This window comes from Neocloeon triangulifer, unplaced genomic scaffold (genome assembly GCF_031216515.1).
Source record: "Neocloeon triangulifer isolate White Clay Creek 2 clone unplaced genomic scaffold, ASM3121651v1 ptg000012l, whole genome shotgun sequence".
Classification (NCBI taxonomy): domain Eukaryota; kingdom Metazoa; phylum Arthropoda; class Insecta; order Ephemeroptera; family Baetidae; genus Neocloeon; species Neocloeon triangulifer.
In genome coordinates this window covers 7,704,973-7,727,670 of record NW_026775554.1, presented here as the reverse complement: position 1 = coordinate 7,727,670, position 22,698 = coordinate 7,704,973, and the positions used below count along the sequence as shown (strand labels likewise).

Sequence of the window (22,698 nt, the reverse complement as noted above, 5' to 3'; positions counted from 1 at the left end):
AAAAAGAAACATTAAAAGCATTAAAACTGGAGTCGTTTTCATTTGTATCACAACCTAAAAATTATTCCTAACAAAAGAAACCCCCAAGGGATTTTTCAAAATGACGAATATTTCGCTTCTAGTTTTGCATTATTTAATATTATGAGGTTTGAAATTCTGATAATTTAAAGTTTTTATTTTGATGGCAGTTTTCGAGGGAAATGCCCAACTGGAAACGATTTCCTGCGGAATTGCCTGAAATTAGGTCAAAGCCACAGATCTGATTGGAGGAGAATCTGATATTCCAATATACGCGGACATTGCAAAGGGCGTAAGGAAAAATATTTATGCAATTGAGCGGCGTTGCTAATGTGAAAATTACCCCTTCGTCTGCCGTTAGTTAATTCCCCCGCCGCGGAAGGAGATAATGTGGAGCAGGCAGGCAGGCAAGAGTGAGCAAGCATATCACACAGAGGGTTGTTTAACAATCGTGGTGTGCTCGCCCGCCTGCTGCTGGGCCTACAAAATAATCAATAACTTTGCAAGGTACACTCCGCGACTAGAGAGATGGGTAACCATGCAGTCAAACGCTAGTTTGACTCTCTCGCCGCTCGCTCGAGTTTATAATTCGCCAGCCAGCCAACCCCCACGAGTAAAGGCGCGTGTACAAGACGCAGGGGGTGAGAAAAACTGCTGCGCACTTGGATACACAGTTGCCATGCCGTCGCCGAATGTTGAATAAACGCACGCTAATTGTTTCTCGCAGCCGATAAGATAAATATATATTATGTAGGAAATTCGTGCTCTCGTTTTTACCCAACATGGAGTCGCGCATACGTGTCGCCCAATCGAGGAGCGATGGGTGCCTCTGCTGCTGGGGCAAACCTAAATAGTTGCTCTCTCGCGTAGTTGACGGGCGGCATTAGAAGAATCACCGGAAATGATAATGATGACGACAAGCCCTGAGTGCGAGAGTCGATGAGAAGCCGTTTGGAAAAATGAACTTTTTCAACAAAACCAAAAACTCCACGTTTGAATTATTTCCATGTATTTTGAAAAGTATTTTTTTATTTCCTGAGCGGCTTTGAGAGTTTCTTATCACGCGTGATTTTGCGTGTAAGAACAATCCTGCCTGCTTTCATGACGACCGAGTGTATAAAATGGCGTCAAACTATATCAACTTCACAGAGTTTAGAGCTCGGCTGTGAAAGCAAGATGTACGTGGTGTGTGTATGTGCCCGCCGCCGCCGCCGCCGTGCACAACCCATGTAAATATATGTATATCTCGCTCTCGGGTGGGGCTTCGGCTTTGTGCGCTCACTTAGCCAAGAGTACGTACGAGCGAGAGCAATGGCGGGTGCAGAGCGGAATTCTTGTCATGCTGCAGCAAAAGCCGCCGCCGAGGGTCGAACGAGAAGCTTGAGGGCGGAAAGTGGATCACAGGGGGAGGGGCGGGTGTGCAAAATTTGCCAAATTCACCAAAAAAATTAAAAAAAATCACAAGGGCTTTAATGGCCCTTTAAACTCTAAACACTTAGGCTTTCTTTATTTAAAAATAAGAAGCTAGTAATTTTTTTTTTTAAATTCTTTATGAGAAAAAATTGTTCAATTGTTTTATAAACTTTACTATTCTTTGCAGATTTTAAAAATTGCAGGAAAAAATTTTATATTACTGTTTTCTGCCTGAATAATTAAAAAAAATTAAAGTCGCAGCTTTAAAGGTCACTTAAAGACATAGAATTAATCCTTTAAATTGCAGATCACTTTTAAGACACGTTTGTAAGATTTTCTTATACCTAAAAATTCTGTTGAGTACTAAATATTATATATTATTAATTTTTTTTTTCAAAGTTAATTTATTCAATTATTATTTTTCTTACTTATGTAAACGAGGATGTTTTTCTTCCAGACAAATTTGACAAGCCAAAAATAAGCTGATGGAAAAATCTCAATTTCAGCGATGAATGAACAGAATTAATCATTTATCAGCACTCGGCACGCGCTAATGCCTTAATACCCTGGCGGCGGCATGCCAGAGAGATAATCAAAATCAACACACAATCTGTTTCGAATATCAAATCCATCTCCTCACGGCGGCTGGCAACAGATAGCAGCAGCAAGCGCACAATTAGCCGCTTTTCCGCTTTGTTCTCCACTCGCTAAGGTTGGCAAAACCGTTCGTTTTCGCACTGATCGAAAAAAGAGAGAGATAAGCAGGCGACCCGCGACGCCGAGCAAGATAAAACTCGACATGCAGGAAAATCGAATTTGTTGCTCGCAGGAAAAAACTTAAGACGTGGGTTTGAAACCGAGTCACGTGACCCGCGAGTTTTGCGCATGCAGGCATAGAAGCAAGGCCACTCGGAGCGAATATCACTTTTCTGCCACCGATTCCGTTGGTGCAAAACAGTGACACGGCCGGTGAGTGTCGTCGACAGGTATTGCATTTCGAGTTGGTCAACATGCGAGGGGAGGGGGGGGGGAGCAGCAAGAATTGCGATAATTTATTGATCAAATTGGAGTAGCTTAAAAGTTCGTCGAGTTTTTCGTCAAACGGAAAAGTGACGAAAGGGAAAAATGCCGAGTATTAGTTAAAAGTTAAAACGGTACTTACTACTCATAACAGAGGAGAGCTGCCTCCGCCTAATCTGCCTTAAAGCTGCTGAACCGAACGAGCGTGCGAGCTGCTCGCACTACAATATGATACTCTTTTATTACACGAGCGGAGCAGAGCGACCGTGTGGTTGTTGCTCTCCCGCTCGCGCGCTCTCTCCCTTATGGTGGTGTAAATCTAACCAACCCCGTTGAGTAGTGACCTTTGTGGCGCCCAATCATTATCCCGAGAGAACATCAAGCAACACTCCTGCGCCTCTCAAAGTTGCCATGGAAACCGAATATCCGAGGCAGCAGCACTTGAATCTTTTTTTTTCTTCACTTGGGCATGACAGCGTTTACTTCCGAGGAATGCCGTTCGCGGGCGGGCGGCCGGGCGTGCTACTACAAAGCAGCAGCGCCTACAATAATATGTATGTGAGCTCTGCAACCTGCCTGCACGCGAAAAGAGGGCCAATATGGTCGTCGCTAAAAGCCGAGAGCCGACGGTCCCACGCGAGGCGAATGCGTTGTAATCAGAGAGCGATTCAAAATGAGCACCAACTCTGGCGAACACAAATTTGCTGAATTTCCAAGCAACACAAAAAAGTTGCATTATAACTCTAATGATTTTAAAAATCCCTCGTCAAGTGGTGGTGCCGTTTTGTCAAAAAATTCCATTTTTAGTAAATTGTTTTCAAAAATTAAATGTATATATTTATGTAGGTAAAAATGTGGACAACTAAACAATAAAAATAATGTTGAATTTTTAAAATAACGGAAGGCTGAAATAATCAAAATGTAGGAAACTGAACAAGGACCTTTTTGGAAAAGACTCTTGAAGCGGTATGGCTGAGATTGTTCGAGCACCAAAAATCTAGTTACTATTTTGAAGAAAAGGTATGCAACCTGTGTGACAGTAAATTTTAAAATTTTCAATTACTTTGATATATGATTTACATCAATTTTTAATAACAGAAATTGAGTTCAATTCAATAATTTTATGTTTTTTAATATCATTTTGCCTTGATTTAAAAAAAATTGATTTGTAAAAAATGTAATTTTTATAAAATCTATTCTGCCTTTTAATAAAGAAAAATATCATTGACTTCAATATTTTGCAGATGTATTTGTGCGTCGATAACTGTTTAGAATGGCCCTCGTTGTATTACTGCGAAAAGCTTGAAAACATGATCGTCGGAAACAAACCGTAACACTATATTTTCCAAGTTTTAAACGAAAATTTTTTACTTTAGTGTGTGTTCGTTAATTACCACTCCAGCAAAAATGAATACATTTGTGTGTGCGTAGCAATCAAGTAACTTCCCGGAAAGCGATTTTCATTTCCGCGGTCGGCTGCCGATTGAGCGACCGTTCGACACCGTTGGATTGTGGATTATTTTTCATTTCGCCAACATTGTTTTGCGTCGTGCATGCTCGGCGTGTGCATGAGAAAATATATAGCGAGTCGAGGAGATAAGAAAAAAAAATCGGTGCTGAGAAAGAAATGTGACAACGGCGCGCGGCGCAAAGGTGAAAAATTGCAACCTGCGCCAACACAATGACGAGGATGATGATGAGCAGCCAGGCGATGCCCTTTCACTAGCGGGCGGAACGGCAACGCCGCGCCATTGTAACACCAGGCAGATTCCTCTCGCGCACGGTGAAATGAACGGATGGACGGACGACAATATTATCCAAGCGAGCACCTCTACACGAATATGGACGCCGCCAGTTTTAAATATTCCCTCAGCAAGCAGCACCGGCGTATGCATAATAAAATCCAACAAGGCCGAGAGCATCCTATTTGAAAGATTAGCAGGGGCACCGACAGAGGTGGCTCCGCGAGTGCACTACCGTGAAATCGCGCGGCCCATTCTTCTTCTTCCCATGCAGATTTTTCGCCAATACTCTTTGTAATCTCAAGCGGCAATTATTTTAACTGTACTGCGGAATGCGAGCTGCGCCGATTGCGCGAAATTCACGACGTGTCGGATCTAGTTTTATCCGAGCGCGATTTATTTATTTTGCTGATTCGGCACAAGGTTGCGAAATCCCGAGTTGCCGAGTTGCAATATTTGCAGCAAACATGTTTTATGTAAAACGAGCCCCCCTCGTGTAAAATTAAAAATAAATATTTACAAAATTAAATAGAGCCTTTGACGCACAAAATCAACTTTGGAGCATAGCATGATATGATTTGGAACGGTTTCAAAAAATATGCAGGAGAGATTCTTGACTAGTTTCTTGATTTTAATTCCGTCTGTCGGGATGGAAAAATTATAAAATTTAAAGGAAGACGTGATAGCTTGTGTGGTAATGTGGAAAAATTTCGCAAACGTGCAAAAACAATTTCCAAAAGTTTAATTTCAAATCTGCATGCAATCTCTTCAAAAATTTGTCTCTTCCAAACAAGTTGTAGTTTTGAACGTAGGCCATTTGCTGAGAAGCACTTTTTGACTCTCTTCAAGTGGAAGGAAGTAGCTCACTCATTAAAATAACGGCAATGCTGCCGATAATACACGTATACAAAATCCACGCGTGCTGCAGCCCAAGTAAAAGTTAAAAGTCAACTTCTGCCGAATAGCCTTCTCAGGCTAATTTTAGCCCACCTAAATAGGCGGAGGTATACACGAAAGAAAGCAGCGGCAAACTGCGTCGGCAGCAAATTTGCGTCACACGCAATCAATTCGCACGCATGCTAAATGGGCGGCCACGGAACAAAAAGTAAAACGCAATTTGAATGAAATAAAAATAAATAATAAAAAAATGGCGAGAAATGACGCAGCTGGTGAAATAAATACACGAGTGTAAAAAAAGTGTGCAGTCAGAAAGCGGCGGTGGTTGCGTAGTGCGATCGAGTCATTGGGGTTGTTGCGCAAGCTGCCGCTGGAAAATGTCGCTTTTTAATAGATCGAAGCAGCGGGCGAGTGAGTGAGCGACCCACCGAGCCGCGCGCGATAATGTAGGAAAGGAAGACGGTAATTACGGCAACGCTGCATTGTATAACAAGATTGAAATTACTACGGCTGGGAGCGAGTGAGTCGCGGCGAGTCGCGGCTCGTTCGTTCCATTCCAGATTCCGAAAATAACCAAAGTACGAACAAAGTGTCGGCGAATCGACAAATCGATCGATCGGCGGCCGCAGCCAGCCGGGCTCACCTTTGAAAACGGGGCTGTATCCGTGGTAATAATTGCTACGTGCTGAGCACTCGGCCATAACCAGCGCTGAGTAATGATACCACAATGAGGGTGTACATGGAAAGGTAACACACGCAGGACGGACGGACGGAGCGCACACGAACCAACTCTCACAACAGTAGTCCAAACACTTCTCCTCGCTCTTTGTATGTCTCTCTCTCTCTCTTTCTCTCTCTCGCTCGCCGAGCTATGTTATGTACTCACTCACTGCCTGCCGGCTCGCTGATGTGATGGGTAAAATAAAAAGAGGGCTTTTGTTCTGCCCCGTTCCGCGCTCGATAGAGACCTCTAAAGGCAACAAATATTAACCTCCTTTGAGCACATTCAATTATATTTAACCAAGCGCTGATATGCCAGCGTGTTTGCGCGCTTAATAGCTGCATCCTCCGCAGAGATGGTGCGCTGCGTTTTGTTTCACGCTCTCGTGGCCACGGCTATTTTCGAATCGGGCGTATTTTCATGCCCATAAGTCATTCACACTGCTAATTACTGCGTTGCTGCTTTCGTCGGATGAAATTAATCGTAATGAATTATCTAACACTCGATTAAATGTAATGGCGGCAGTAAAAAATTAGTTTCGTTTATAATCATCAAATTAAATTTAATATTAAGGTTCATTGAGTAAAAAGCAGGTATAAGTGGAGAAAATTTTATCTTTCGCAATTTAATCTTCCAACTCTACTAAATATCAACTGTAAAGAATAGCGTAATTTTATTTTTAAATTTAAATATAAATTTGCAAAAACTTCATAGTAAACGAAATACAATGAGGAAATAATAAAAACAGGATTTTATTTAAAGGGATTTTGATTCGCCCATGCAAATTTGACTAGCAGGATTTAAAACTGCACGGAATTCGCAAAGTAGCAAGTGCACCACAGTGCCGAGAAAAGTTACAGCAAGTGCAGCTGTGAAAAAGCGGCCGCAGAGCTGAAATTCCTCGCTCTCGGTCGGTCGCCATTAAAGACATAATAAAAATTATTCTCGCGAAGGAGAGGTGGCGGTGGCGGTGATTATCGCTAGGCTTGTGTGTTGTGTGTTTGTATGGTGTCATCCAGTTCTGTGGAATATATACAAAGCGGCAGCCACGGCGGGATGCTGTGTTGCCAAGCTCTTAATATTGATCCGGGCAATATCACACACAAGAGCAGCTCTCTCTCTCTCTCTCTCTCTCTCACACACACACACACACACACACACACACACACACAGATTTTCGAGGTTATCCGCCGTAATGCATACACACAAGGGGGCAGCAAGCAGGGAGCTGCGGCGCGCGGTGAATTTAATTTCGCCGCTCGGATCGAACGCCGGAGAGAGACGACGACGTGGCCAGGTGGGCGGCTAATTTTCGTTCGTTTTCTCGCGGGGCCCCCTAGCCTTTGCCTGCGAGTTGATTGAGCCGCCGCCGCCATTACCGGTCTGCCAAGAGTGCGATACTTGTGCTGCTGGTCAAATACGCACGCATCTGATTCGAAAATAAATGGCCCTTGCCTCTATTTTTAGCCCGGCGTGCGAGCGAGTGTGTTTCGGATCGGTCGGCGTAGGGGTTGAGTCGGAGGAGAGTCGCGATAAAAAGAGGGGGCGGATTTACATTATTCTTCTTAATTTCACAATGGCCCTTTTCTCGTTGCTCTCGCGCACTGATGCAACTGCAATTAGGAAAAATCTCCATTTTGTGATGCGCACTTTTCGAGACTTATTCACCGCTCTTGACGAGAGTGGATCGCACACAAATGCGCCGAGGGGTTGTGCGCTCCGACGCCGTCTGCCTCCCTTGTGCAAATAAAACAACGGCACGCTTATTAAACGAGGCAAAATGAGCCCTTGACTCCGCACAAAAGTCCAATTCTTGGAAGGCCCAAATATTCTATACCGGGAAGGAGAGCTGAAAAGCTAAAAGCCTGATGCGGTTTCCTAGGAGCTCCGGGGCAGACCCGGGAATTCGAAAAATCTGCCTGGAAGCAGCAAGGCAAATCTAGTGAATCTATTTCAATGTTCACTCGAGTATACTGCGGCAAGACTTTGGTTGGTGGGTTGATAGAAGGGGTTCAACAGTTGAGTCAACGAGTGTACAAATAAGGCGGCGGTATGTGCAAGACGAGAGTGTGTTAGAGGGCGAGAGAAGAGAGAGAGAGAGAGAGAGAGAGAGAGAGAGAGAGAGAGAGCTGCTAGGCCTGCTAAGCCATGAGAGGGTTGGTTGGTTGCATGTTTGGTAATCAATACTGAAAGGGCTAGTTCATATCCGCATGCAAAGAGAAAGGAGCAAAGAGCATCAACGCCCTCCGCTACTTCCGGTCCGGCGAAAAATGGAAAACTACCCTTCGGCCATTCAACTTTTGAAAAACTTTTGAAAATTTTGAAATTAGGCCACGGAGTAATTCGGTGCCGAGAAGCCCCGCAGAGTGAAGAAAGAGTCACGTGCCCGCGACACACGAGCGCGATTTGCAGCATTTTTCTCTGCTCATTTTGGCACATCTCGCTCTCGGGGGGCGCGAAAGCGCCGCGAACGTCCGTCGGCCGGAAGTGGGAAGCAGCATTCGCAGAGCCGCAGCGGCGGGAATTGATTATGCTCCACGCCGAGGGGGGTGCGAAAGAAGCACCCTCGGCTGACATTTTGCACATCTTGGCCGAGCAAACGAGCGAGAGCAGCATCTTTGGCAAAATACCCTTCCGCCGCGTTTGGAATAATGGAACTTGACACACACGGGGTGACATCTTGTCGCTCTAGGGCAGACTAGATTGATACAAAAACCCCGGTGGAATGCGCACATACGTACATTCTCACACGCGGAGCGTGTAAGCGGGCGCAGGGATAAAAAGCGGAGCGCGTCGAAAGAGCGAGCAAGCGAGCGGTCGAGAGCAACAATCTGCCGCTCCGGAGCTGCTGATGGAAAAGAGGATGATAATATGGCGGAGCAAAACCAGCAGCACCGACCGCGGCTTTAAATGCACACCGGCGAACTGAAAAGCCAATTGGGCCGCACTAAGCCAATTGGGACCAGTTTTCGCCACTTTTCTGCGGCCAAATGCGGTCCTCAGTCAAATGAGAGCACAGCGCTCCTCGTCCACATGACTTTTTGAAATTGGGCTAAATCGAGCAAAATCCTGTATTTCAGGCAATAACCGGGCAAATCTTGTCTTCTAACTTGACCTAGGATTGACTTTAATTAGAATTTAAGTCCTAGACTAATTGCAGAATATATGGAATTTCTTAATTCAAAATGCATACAGGAGATGAAATCAAAATTTTGAGTTTTCTTAAGCCCAAAACAGGGGCTCTTTTTTATATATTATATATTTTTTTAAATAAGAATCGTGAACTGTGGTTCTTGGATTGTATTGGGCTTTAATAAATATTGATTTTAAATTTAATTGATTTATTCCTAAAAATACAAATTACACCCATCGAGTTTGAAGTTCAGCAAACTATTTGACTTTAGAGTTGCCCTGCTTGTCGATTTTGCACATTCGCTTTGGAGTCGGATATTGCTTGTGCAATCTATTCGGTTTAATATCATATCACGCAGCGCCGAATGGCAAATATTTGCAGTAACGGTCGGTACGAAATGGAGTGTGCATTATATTATTCACTGGCGACGCAGTGAACTCGCGGGGGAATTCAATCCGTCTATCGGAAGGAGCGACGGAGCGAGAGCGACCTCTGGCAAGTTTTTGCACGAGTTAAATCAGTGGCCTTCCACCGCTTTATCTATTTCTGTCAAAGAAAATCAATAATGGAAAAGAGCACTTGGCCATTACGCCATGGCGCTGGCTGCTTCCCTGCGAGTGAGCCACCTACGCTCCTCCGGCGGGGGCCGTCTGCGCCGCGGCTGACGCGAGCGAGCGAGAAAGAAAAGCGAACGAACGAGCGAGCGCCACCGACCCCGACCAACAATTCGCACAAATATTCGAGTGCAGCGCAGCGCCATTTAATTCGAGTGAAAAAAGGCGAAAAGGAGGAGTGGCCAAGAGAGTCGTTCTCTCGCACACGTCCCGAGGTGAAAAGGCAGCCAGCCTAACATGGAGGCTCAATCCGATGCCTATCGCAATAATAATACAAATGACACGCGTTTAGCGGCGCTGCATGTTATCCGCGACCAAAAAGCCTCAAGAATTGTGACGTCGATCGGTAAATAAGCTGCTGCTGCCGTTTCAACATTTTCATTTTATACACGGAGCGCTATGCAGAGAGCAGAAATCCGAGAGAAGTTAGTGCACCTTCCTTTTACGAGCAAAGAGCTAGGTGTTCCGTTTTATTTTGTACACCTGCCGCTCGCTCGACCCCACTTGGGCTGTTAAAAAGCTGTAATGCGGCGCGAGCGGACGAAATTAATACGATATTAATGTATATAGAGTCGGCAGTCGAACTCACCAAACATCTCGGCGGAGGAAAACGCGGTGCCTGCTTGAGGGGAAGAACGTGGAGCATATTATCGCACGAACAGCAGCTCGGTGGGAAGAAGTCGCTGACAGACTGACTGCAGGCGAAACGCGGGCGAGAGAGAGAGACTACTATTTCCACGTTCGGTGTCTGTGACTGTCCAATAAAAAGCTGTTGGCTTGATACACAATCACACAATGGCGTGGTAGGAGAGGATACAGCGCCGCTCGCTCGCTCTGTGTAAGCAAATGCACCGCCGCCGCCAGCACCACTCACTCCGCGACCAACTAATATTCTCTCTCTCTCTCTCGGTCGGTCACTAACTAAAATGAATGCAATCCCGGCCGGCAGCACGCCGACTGACGAGCAGCGTTCAGAAACACAACACACGGTTGCCAAGCTTCAATAATTAGGAGGATTCTGATAGGGAATTAGGAAACTCGAGTAAAGCGAGAGACCCTCGGCACGCAGTCACGCCACGGCTAAATAAATTATTACCCAATGCATCTTGCGGGATATTTTTTTCCAATATGTTACACTTTTCTACGCCATAGATTCGAGGTTGGCCCTTTACTGAATAATTCAATATTTGAACTGCTCGTAAAAGTACACAAGTGAGTTGATACGCAGCACTCTTAAAAATACTAAAAGTTGACAATCAAACTCGCAGCTGCTGGATGACGTTTTAAGTGCTTGTTGAAATGGCAACAATATTGCGTTTGACAAACAGTAAACAATAATTTACTTTCAGTCTAAATAGCAAGCGAACAACCGATAAAATAAAATAAATTGAAAGCTCTTTAAACTCTGGTTTCAATTGGGTGTCTTTAAAAAAGACATAAAAATAAATATTACTTTAATCAAAATTTTATTTACCCTTTTCAATGCAAGTTGACTATATTTTATTATTCAAATCAAAAGTACAACCTGTGAAATATTTTAAATAATAATTTTTTCCCCCATTTTCAGATCACGCAAGGAAAAACAACTTTCAACATATCGCATGACGATCCAACTTCCGCGCAAGGAAACTCCACAACAAGCTGTTCGACTCGTCACCTTTTATTTTATATTTCTTTCTGTGTATATTCCCTTATCAGTCGGAAAGTTTCGAAATGGAAGAAAGCAAAACTGGAGCGGCATAATTGAATTGACGACAGCAGCGACGCGCGCGGTGGGGAATTTTATGCCGCAGTGTGTGAACTTCTCCTTGTTTGTATGTACATCCTTTAGCTAAGTGCCTTGGTTTTAATCAGGGAGGCTGCCGTCGAGCGTCTTTGTTGCCAGCCCGAGTATATACCAACGTAATAAGTTACATTTGTGTATTTCTGTACCTTGGGGCGCAGCCGCTTCCTCTCGCGGGCTGGAAACGCTGCTCGCTCTCTCCAGCCGAACGCCTGCCTGCCACCTCCAAAATAGGAATGTATCAGGCCCTCCAGTGAGCAGCCCGGCACGCATAAATGGCCGCTTATCTGGCTGGCATTCTTTTTTCGTGACCTTGATTATCTGCCTCTGAAATTATATTATATATTTTCTCTCCACTGCCGTTGTTTCTGCGTCGGTCGCACGCGCTCTTGCAGTTCCATAACGAGAGGCCTCGAGAGGATCCGATGAAAAATCGGCGCACAGCTCCAAGCCAATTAGCTTTTATTTATTGACTGATCGGCGAGCTATCTCGATTGAGGGAAAAGGAATTTGTAAAAATCTGGTAAATTTTATTTCTTCTTATAAAGGGCGGTCGTTAAGATTTATGCTGTGGTCTTCTTGGCTGAGGATAAAATTTTATTGCTGTTTTACAACTCGAGTCTTGCACGTCGGTGGTGCGAATGATTAATGTGTCTCATTTATTTATGCGGCGTTTATGCCTTCTTGTAACTAACTACATTGTTATTCCAACTTCCACTTCTCCCTTTCATTGGTTATAATTAAAAACGTCGCAAATGGCAAAGCACTTAGAAGTTAAGCAGAAAAATTTATAGCTCAATTATTTAACAAATATTCAGAACAATAAAATATAAAAGAAAAATAATATGAAATAGTAACATTTGCAGCGTTAAGAAGTTTTATTTTTTGAAAAAAAAATTATATTTTTGTTAAAAAAGAAAAAAAATTAAAAAGGAAACAAACCAAATCCACAAAAGTTTTGCTCGGAACATCCAAAACTGCGAAATAAAAACTGCAACACATTCACAAATGATTCTGTGGAGAAGTCGGAAAAAGGAGACACATCATTCACTGAGAGCAGCAGCTGGAGCAAAAAACACTCGCGGCGTGGCGAGCACATGCTTGGGCCTGCGCGGCAGCGACGCCGACAGAGGCTCCGCTCACCACGACGCCCGGCCTCTGAATAACGCGGTGAATCAAACAGTTGCACTACCAAGGCCCCTGCCCCTGCCAGCCAACCATTTCCCCAGTTTTACGTCACACAACCTGCTCCTCGCGCTCGCTCGCTGCCGCTGAATGGCAAGGCGCGAGAGAGAGAGAACGCCGGCGCGCGCGCCACTCAATACACACATTACACACCACAGACGGGCCGACCAGCCGGCTTACTTTTTTCTACTCGCCCGATAATCAGTGCGGCGGCAATTACAACCACCAGTTATTAAAACCGTAACGCGAAATTTTCTTCCAATAACGAGTGAAGAATTTTGTTCTCTGCATAAATTAACCAAAGACATAAAATTGTTCTAATTTGCAAAAAATTATTCAAATTGGTAGTTGCAGTTTGGAAATATATCCAAATTTACAAGGAAAAAGATCGAATTTTTTCATTAGACCCGTTTTACATTGATTTTTTTTAGCAAACAAGATAACAGTATAGGTTTAAACAATGCATTCTTAATATTTCTTGATTCATTTGTTTATTTTGCTATCTCAATAAATTTGTAACATCCTCAAGAAATTGAAAAACTGATTTAAATGAAGTTTATTTGAAAAACATTTTAGACAAATAAACAATAAAGATATAAACATCGTAAACGCATTATGAAATTATATGCAATGCACTGAAAATTCAATTGTAAAATGTTCTAAAAAGAAATGCTGACGTAAATTAAATCCAAGAATTACAACCAATTCAGCAGAATTCAAGCAGTTGATCGCCTTCACGGAGAGGGGTTAGGCAACCCCACCGCAGGAATGCTGCGCGGGTTGCATAAGTCGCCAAGCTAGGAGCTTCTTTTCTGAAGAGAAATATTTGAATTTTGACGCAAAGGCAAACGGCCAAATAATTATTGACTTTTGAGATAGTCTCCTTACATATACATAGATCTTACTCAAATAGACAAATTTTTGGAGAGAAAAGAGAAAGAGTCCTATCAAATTATGGAATCAAGAAAATTTTAAGTGGATTTTTTGAGGCCTAAAACCGGGAAATATGGAGAAGATATTTTTAATTTTATGTTCTAGAATAGAAATTAAAACTTAAATCAATTTTAATGAATGATGGAAGCAATTTGTCAAGTCAAGACGGGACGTTTACCGAAATATTTAAAAATCATTAATTCAGATATAGATCAACAGTTTAATATATTTAGCGATATTTAGTGGACTGTTTTTACATGACATCGTAAACTGAAGTGATAAAAATTTCTCCTGATTTGCATATGATTTTTTACCAACAAATTTCTGAGTGACAAAACGTCAAGTGAAAGCTCCCAGGCAAAACTGTGACTCTGCCCATTCGGGGTTTTTGTTAATCGGGCCGAGTTTTTCGATTTTGGCAGACGGATCGGCGGGAGTGGCGGGCGAGTAAACACAGGTAGTAGGTGAGAGATGTGTTTTATATGTGTGCCAGGGTACTTGGAGGCAGACAAAGCAGCAGGCAGGCAACAGCATCAGCCTGCTGGATCAATGATTGGCCTTATAGCGCGACACGAGGTCACATGTACATTGCTCCATCCAGCAGCAGCTCGCACGCAGCACATAATCGTGTTTATCATTGCGCTGTTGTCACCTTCAAATATGGCGACCGAGTTGGCTCGTTGGCCGGGCAGCGTGCTGAAAATTCGTTTTCAGCTCGAAATTCGAGCCGGGCGCGCCGAGCGGGCGACGCCATTCGCCGTGTGCCGCACCGCGAGCGACTCGCTCAAGATCGCAAACTTTTTTGGCGTTTAAGTCTCCATAATGTGAGGAGTGCGAGCGAAATTTAAATTCCGACAAAAGGTTTAATGGCGCTCACACAAAACTTTGTTGCCAGAGTTCTCCTCGTTTAATTTGCTGCCGAGCAAACTTTTCTTGCCGACTCGGAAAAGAAAATATAGCTTGTGAAGAGTGGGGAATGTTGTCGTGAGCGATTCTTTATCATCTAGACTTTGTCTCTGCGGCGTCGAGCAAAGTACTTTTCATTTTTAAATTTCAGACATTTAAATTATTTTTAAAAGTTCCACAATTTTGAAAAATCTCCTTTTAAAACAATGATTCTCATTAATTAAGAATTTACTATTTAAAACGATTTTTTCTTCTTCAAACAACTTTGAAATTTTCTAAATTTACTTGCAAATATAAGGTTTCTTAAAACAGCTTAAACGAAGTTCAAATTAAATAATAATTAATTATGATTCCGCGAATTTTATAGTGGAGATATTTGACCGACTACGGAACTTTCGTCTAAATGCGGCTGTCACTGATTTTTTGCGGTCTGCCCGGGGATGCCCCTGAGCGCACGTTTTTGGGCAAAAAGGCAGTTGAAAGCAAAGGCACTCACCTGCAGTTGAGCTGTGATGAGGGTCAGCCATGCCCCCCAAGGGGGCCGGTGGAGGCGGCGGATTTTGTGACTGTGCTCGGCGAGGCGCGCGAGCAACATTAGTAGACCGTCGACCTGCAACAAAGAAACAAATTTAATGTTATCTTTAGACACCAAACCTCACAACACCCTTTAGGATCTCTCAGCTCAAGCAGCAACAATTAACATTCACGTAACAAACCATATCATGGCTTGTTATTAAGGACTCCTTATTGACATAGTCAAATCAAGTCTTTACAACAATGGTTTGTAAAATTTTCAATAACTGCCCCAAATGGCTTCTATTGTTGTAAAGACTTGATTTGACTATGTCAATAAGGAGTTCTTAATTTCTCTTCTTTGAATGGCTCAAGCTGTTATTTTTCCATCGGCCAAAGAATCCCCTTTTATATTGATACATGTAAAAATTAATATCGAACATAAATCAATTTATCTGACCAAATTTTACTGCCAAATGAATCTGGCTGCAACGTTTAGGTGCAGGTTGAAAGTAAACGTGCATAATAACGTGCAGCCTCTGCAGTAGCGCAGACTTTCGAATTAATCTCAATTTGTCAGCAGCAGCAAAATTGAATAAAAAGAAAAGTGCTATTAGTCGGATAAAACACAATTTAACAACCGTCGCTCCTTTCATTTCATTTCTTGCTGCGGTTATTTTACGCCGCGGTCTTTTGCACCCAAGCGTGCTAACTTTTTGCTTCTGCAGGTATTAATGCCCTGGTGCCTGTTTGCAGGTTCGCAAAAAAAAAGAAAAAGAGGAGCAACTTCAAAGAGGATTAACTTGGCGGCTTTCAGCAAATTATAATGCGAGGTGTGGAGCAATAGCAATTTTATTGCGCTGATGAGTTACTGTTCCAATCAAAACGTTGTTAGTTTTATTGGTTTTAGCACTTGATTCGCTATCGATTATGAGACCGTTAAATTATTTTATCCGTTTTGCTGATTGAAAGAAAATAAAGATATTGTTGTAAATAAATAAATAAGTATAAATAAAAAAACCATTGCGTTTCATTATTATTATTATTTTTATTTTCAAATTAATACAACTATCCCAAAAGGGAAAAATAATAATATTTAATAATAATAAGATCCAGAATGTGAAGGAGTTATTTAAGAATGTCATTTAGGGTAGAATCAATCTATCTATTTTTTTTTTAAATGCTTCGCACAACTCTAAATTAAATATTTTAATTGAAAGAGGGAATTAAAATTTCTATGACTCCTTATGACAATGCACAAGCAATCAGGCGAAAAGGAAAAACTTCAAGTTTATTTTTCTTGAAATGAGACTTTTAGACACAAAATATGAGCTCATTATTAGGCAGAGGCGGAAGGGCTAATATTTTTAGGTATTTCCTGAAATTTTATTAAAAGAGAAAAAATATAGCGAATGTGAAAGCAGAGCGACGTGCAAATAAATCGTCAAGTTAATGAGCATCTAGCAATAACCACTAATTAAATATATAATTTCCATTCAATTTTGATGGAAGTAATGAAACTGATACTAAAATTCGCTCTACAAACTAGATCAGAAAATTGGTCTCTAAAGGTTTCTTAATATTTTGTTAATTTATAAAAATTAAAGTGTTCAGGGGTCAAATTGCATTCTAAGTTCAAATTAGTAATTAAGTTTCATGATATGTAGACAGATTTATATATTATTAATTTTAAATTTTCTAAATTGTTTTCACAATTGATTGAATTTTCATAATCATGACTCACAGGAAATGACATCTACAAAATAATGAGATAATAATAAAAAAAATCACAATTAATTAATTGCCCCTTTTTAGCCCTTTGCCCGAATGTGATTTTCTGTCTTTTAAAAAGATATTTGTGGAAAACTAATAGAACTTTAATATTGTCGCGTTAAAATAAAAACAGGAGGCAAAGTTGAAAGATTGTCGCGGATAATCGGAGAGTTCAAAGCGAGACGTCGACCCAGTGCTGGAGGTATCACGAGCCAAACTTATCTGTACCGTTCAGATTCGCGAGAAAAGTGATTCATTTGGTTGGAGACAAACGCGACTTTGGTTTCATCAGGTGAACGAGGCAGGCTAGCTCGAATTGTTGCGAGCCATTAGGTTGGCAGTCAGGAAGCGCTGATTAGCGGCGGCAGGCTCAAATAGTTGAAAAGATCACCTTGCAAGTGCCCCCATTTGCTATCAATACGAGCGAGCAAGCGACCGACTTGACTAACTGCACTACAGCTACATCCAGAGCGAAACAACTGCGAACGGGTTGCATAATTTCCCACTATTGCCCAGCATGGAAAAGAAAATCTTGGGAAATTGGCGCGACCTGCGCGAGCGGTGCTGGTTTTTCTTCTCTCTGGACGTCAGTCTTGAGAGTCGGTTGTATATTTTCAAGTAAATGGCGTGCACCGAAATCAACATGGTTCACTGGTCACGTTTCCTCCGCCCGACAAATCAATTAAATAATACGTACAACGCGATGAACCGGCCTGCCAGCCGCTTGCCACGATAAAAGAAAGAAAATTCTCCACGTCGACATTTTGACTTTTGCTCGCTCGCTCTCACCGGGGTGAAAAATGACTGCCAAAGTGACCTTGAACTGATTATTTTTTATTTTATTTCCATGAATAAACAGGACAGAATTATTTCATCCTCATCTCATCTAGGTGTTATGAATTGAGAAATGCAAAGAAATTAATTAATGAAGAATTCATTTGCAAAGTTTAATTTTATTTGATATTTAATTAATTTTCTTACTTTTTCAATTAATTTTTATGTTGATTTAATTTCAAAAAATTAGAATTAGAAGTTTTAATGCAATTTAAATCTTTACTTGTTGGGTAATTTTAGTTATTTTATTTCATTGAGGTTCTATATTTTTGTCAAATTTTAAAAGCTTAATTACTGCGTTCTGGTATTTACATATTAGAGGTTATCTATTTTTAATTATTTTATAAGCACATTAATTTACATTAAATCTTTAGGATAATTATTGTCACTGGTGATTAATCATAAACAGAAAGCAGCAAGTCACAAGGCGTCAAAAGAACGTCAAACTTTGATCGCGAATCAACCAAAATGGAGAAAACCCCGGAGCTTTGCGATTCAGCTGTCACCATTATTCAATCGCAATGGCTGCACTAAATTCTGCTTTTGCAATTTTTCTCGTGCCTGCCCAGAGGCCACGCAAACCGACAAACCCCGCAAAAGCCAGCAATTTCCCGAATCAATTTAGCAGAGACGAGAGAAAAAGCAATTATGCTACCTCTCAAAATTTAACAGTAAACTTCTTTTCAAAGAAATTCAGCGAAGAAACGGCCGATTCGGCCGGGCGAGAAAGCACTCAGGTCACGGGGGAAGGAGTCAGGGGCTCGGGTTCGGCCCCCGAGACCGTCAGGGTGGCCGAACGGGGTGTCGCGGCCGACAAGTGCGGGGATTTGCTCACCTATTTCTGGGTCGGGTCTTGACCTTTAGGGCAGTAGAATCATTTGCCGACTCACTGCGGGTTGCCGATGCACAGGTCTGAGGTTTCGGCGACGCTTCACACGGTCGGCGAAACGCACACAAATGTAAAATAAAGCAGCGAATCAAGAAGATGGCGTCCCCTGAATTTAACCGAGTGTGTGCCGTGCATGTATGTGTGTTGTGTGTGAATGTGTTTTTTATTTTCACCGTGCTCACTCAAATATCCGTTATTAGCACAAAATAGCAGCACTGCCGGACACACGAGGCGTCCCTTGGGGCCGCGATCGGCGCGATACGGGCCTCAGATGCGCGCAACCGAGCCGATTCGGGGCCCAAAGTGGCTGAGCATGTATCAATTTTACACTCAAATTCGGTCCAACTCGAGAAAAACAGACACGAGAACGAAGAAAGGAGCAACGAGGAGGAAGTAGGGGGGGATGTTTTGCAGTGCGACTACGTCATCGCTATTCATTTATTTCGCCTGCACTCACGCGGTAATCAAGGAGGGTGTGATACGCGCGCCCAGATAACTTGTGCACAAAGGAAGAGTTGTACATAGTTTTAAATTTCGAATAATATTTTAGGGCAAAATTTTTAAATTTTAGAAAAAAAATGGCAAATATAAATTTATGTAAACGTAATTTGTTTGATTTAAAGGATGATTTAAGTGTTGAGCAAATCAATTATTCCTTTCGATCGCTTTTAATGGTTGGTTTTTTAATTTTATTAAATAAAAATCGTAACAATAAATTGCTATACAACAAGAAATTCTTTTTTTTTCTTTTAATAATCTTTATAACAAAGTTTTCATCCTTAAAATACAGCCATGCGGTGTTGTTAGTAGTTTAAAAAAAAATTATACTTTATTTTCATTCTCGTAAATAAATAAGTTTTAAATAATCTAATATAAAAAAAATAAACTAGATTCCACAACGGGCTCTAGGAAAAACTGCTTTGAACTTTTTTCAGAATATTTTATTATTCTTCAATCAGACATCTAAAGAATTGCGTACTTTATTATCACAATGTGTAATTATAAGCAGATGGAAATATATCAGATCAATAAAAAAATATTGAAATCATTTGAAATTTTAGCACAACCAAAATCAATTGAAGAAAAGTGGAAATGTAGAAAACAAAACAAAATCACCATGAGAGAGAGTTGATCAAAAAACAGTTCCCATATAATCAGTTGTCAAACACATTCATCGGCAAGCTCTTGTGGTTTATAATGTATGGAATGTTGTCAAATTCTACTATTAAGGTATTTTATGGGATGCAAAGAGAGGGAATACAAAGGTATAAGTACATTATTTCAAGATACAGTTAATTGATTAATTGTTAACAAGAGTAACAAATCAGACTAGGACCAAAACTAGGAATTCAACAAAATTATCTAATTTCATTATTTTGTGCTGCCTCGTGCTTTTCTTCACTGTGTCCTAAAGGCGCTTCTTTAGATTTTACAGGTTCTTTTTGAGCTTTAGACTTCTCAGTGCCGTTCTTGTTCTTTCGAGCCTTTTGCCTCATCTGGTCTAGCGTGACCCACGACTCGTCTTTTGACTCTTGATTCTCCACTGCCTCTGGACTGACAATGAAGTCGGGCTCTATATCTAAACCATCCTCAGGCAGCTCCTCTATTTTTTCTGACTGGCCATTGTTGGGCTGACTTGTTATGTTGCTCCACCAACTAGAGAAAGCTCCTTTTGCTTGTGATATTGCCCCGCCTGTAATTAAATTGATTGTTATTATAGGGCTGCAAAGTATCAAAACCTTCTGCTACCGGCAACAATTTAGTAAAGCTCCTAACGCAATTATACAATTTTTTTTCTTTCTGTAAAGAAAGCAACTCACCGACTGCTTTTCCAGTATGAGTGACTGCTCTTCCTGTGTTGACCATTGCCTGGCTAAGTTTTCTGCCGCCTTCGGTGTTTTGCATGGTGCTAAAAGTAAAAAGTTTTTAGGACTGCACCCTGAATAAAAATTATTTAAAATTACTGAGAAAGTCGAAGTTTCATGTCCGCCATTGATAGCTGTCCTGCAAAAGGGTGTCCAGGAGGAACATCCATGATTGCCCCGTAATCCTTGCTGATCCAGTATTTATAATTATAGGAGTCTTTCCAAGCCGAAATAAAAATTGCATTGAAGAAATCCAATTCTCTGCTGCCCTCTATATAAAAAAAAAAAATATCCAGTCAATTGAGAGTTTATGAAATTAATTAAATTGGTTACCATTTAACATTGAAGTTCGCAACAGACTGAGCAGGTAGACTTTGAACTGCGCCCTTATCCATTCATCTCCTCCTTCCCAAGCAGCACCATCTAAAATATCCTCTGTCACATGTTTGACTACATAATCAGCAAATCTGAGGTCTTCTGTTGTCAAATGGAGCTGTCGACGAAGGTCGGGGTCTGAAGTTTCAATTCGAGTATCTTCGACCTAGCTCAACACAAAATTTAGTAAGCCAAAACTATCTTTTCAGCCTCTCGTACCTCTACTAAAACATCAGCAAGTTGATTCTTCTGTTTAAATAAAACATTTGTTGCTCCAATAATATACCCTCGGACGTTTACGTCAGTCAACATGTCCATGTAGGGCAACGACAAGTAGGGATGGCATAAATATCCCTAAAATTACAACGGAAATAAAAATATAGCTTAAACAGAGGCACTGCCAACAGACTTTGGTAAAAATTGACAATGGTAAGCCACATGACTGTGAATCAATTTGAGCCACCGAGTTTGAAAATTTACTCCTTGCACATTCAAATTCATCGGATGTAGCAGATGAAATGTCTTGGAGACTAGGATTGGGCTCTTCTGCAAAAGAGCTTCCTGGCCTTCCTCCTAAACTGTTCATACTTGAAGAGTGAGGTATCCTTGATTTGCCTACTGCTGATAATTTTGCATAGCTTTTTTCAGGGCTAAGAAAAAAAATATACTCAGTCAATTTTCAAAATGTTTAGTGAATTCCAAGCAATTTTACCTTTCAGGAGGTGTTGCTGGAGAGTCATTTGGATAATTCGGCAAGGGTGACATCGGTCGTGAGGTTCTTAAGTAAAAATTATTAAACAAAATTAATTATACAACATAAATAATTTTTTTTACTTGACGTAAGCAGCTTCTTTCAGGCCCTTTTCTATCATTCCTGGATGGAGAGACAAGACGGACAGGATTGTGGCACACAGTTGCTGCACTGGAGACTTGAAAAATATGACCCGTTTTTCCAGCAGGAGCAGTTTGAACAAGAGAACGGCTTTGTGCTTGAATTGTAAAATAAATTCTCTCAAAGAAAGACCTAAAAATTTTGAACTGATTAATGTTATTCCCGAGTGGTTGTTAGCTATCAACCTTCAAATGCTTGGGAGGAATCTAGGAGGTCCAACGAAAGACAGCCGTTGAGATTTTTGTACGTATCTTCAAGCAGAGAGACTTTACTGAAGTCACCTTCGTCAAAATATGCGTGGGTTATGAGAGCCATTTTAACCTATCATTTTTTAATTATAAGAAATTTCGTCAAATTTATTCATTGCAGTCTTACTTGGATGTGTCCAAAGAGTGGCAGCTTGCTCAAGACACACACAGACTTTTGGACAGTTCCTCTTGTTATGTCCGGAGTACGATTTTTTAATTTCTGGAAAAATTGAGAAAAGTTACAATTAAAATTAATAAATCAGATATTGATATACCTCGACGGGAATTTGTCTGAAACAAGACACTCCAAATATAGTTTCTCTGGAATTTGTCAGACTAGGCAAGTGAAAATAAACAGTATCGTCCTCGTAATTGTGTGATCCATCAGGTAGGGCAAGAGTTGGTAGATAATGCCATCCAGGGGGACACTCATTGCTGTCGAAAGCACCACCAGGGACCAGGGGTGGATATGAATACTCAACCTGAAAATTTTTAAGTTTTTTTTTTATAAATGCATTACATATTAATTACAGAATTGTGTCTTGCATAAAAAATTCACTTTATCACAATTTCAACTTAAAAAAAACCACATCACACCAAAACAGTGCCAGAAGATAGAAAAATGAAAATAAAAAAATACATAACGTCGTACCTGACACCCTTTTTTGTGGTGGAAGCCGATGACAATTACGTGGAGGATCGGACCTGCTTCCGCGGTGGCAGACTCTTGAGGGTTTTCTTCGTCCATGGTTGAGAGCCTCTTGTTCACAACTCGTGGTCGTTGGATTGAAATTTCCCGAAGACGAACCCTTAGAACAAGAATGAATTGTTTACCTCTTTTCTTGTTCTTCTGTCATTTCTTCCAGCATATTTCTCCCTATTTCTCCCCCACCACTCAAATTGCTCAAAAGCCAAAGAGGTTTCCTTTTCCGCAATCGGCGCGC

The 22,698-nt window shown here is 41.4% G+C and overlaps 2 protein-coding genes across 11 annotated transcripts in view; both read right to left on the bottom strand.

Moving 5' to 3' along the window:
• Positions 1-18,755, bottom strand: part of LOC132198237 (serine/threonine-protein kinase tousled-like 2) — a 32,508-nt gene extending 13,753 nt beyond the window's left edge. For 3 of the 10 annotated variants that reach the window (XM_059622141.1, XM_059622142.1, XM_059622145.1), the window contains exons 1-2: positions 12,284-12,358; positions 11,491-11,668 (exon numbers count right to left, since the gene is read on the bottom strand). In XM_059622141.1, coding sequence (XP_059478124.1) covers positions 11,491-11,668; positions 12,284-12,343 — 238 coding nt within the window. In that variant the 5' untranslated portion in view covers positions 12,344-12,358. Of the gene's footprint in view, positions 1-2,593; positions 2,616-5,733; positions 5,955-10,147; positions 10,453-11,490; positions 11,669-12,283; positions 12,359-14,861; positions 14,976-18,320 lie in introns of those variants that run through there. The other 7 variants (XM_059622144.1, XM_059622149.1, XM_059622148.1 and 4 more) reach the window with 5 other exon arrangements.
• Positions 18,756-19,172: 417 nt separating this feature from the next.
• LOC132196316 (late secretory pathway protein AVL9 homolog) lies at positions 19,173-22,639 on the bottom strand. Its single transcript, XM_059618878.1, has 12 exons — positions 22,407-22,639; positions 22,030-22,236; positions 21,882-21,974; positions 21,692-21,827; positions 21,449-21,638; positions 21,327-21,392; positions 21,024-21,264; positions 20,834-20,968; positions 20,573-20,780; positions 20,339-20,510; positions 20,195-20,283; positions 19,173-20,067 (listed from the first exon to the last, which is right to left on the bottom strand). Exons 1-12 carry the CDS (start codon positions 22,500-22,502, stop codon positions 19,733-19,735), a joined length of 1,968 nt encoding a protein of 655 aa, XP_059474861.1. The 5' UTR covers positions 22,503-22,639; the 3' UTR covers positions 19,173-19,732.
• Between the last annotated feature and the right edge of the window lie 59 nt (positions 22,640-22,698).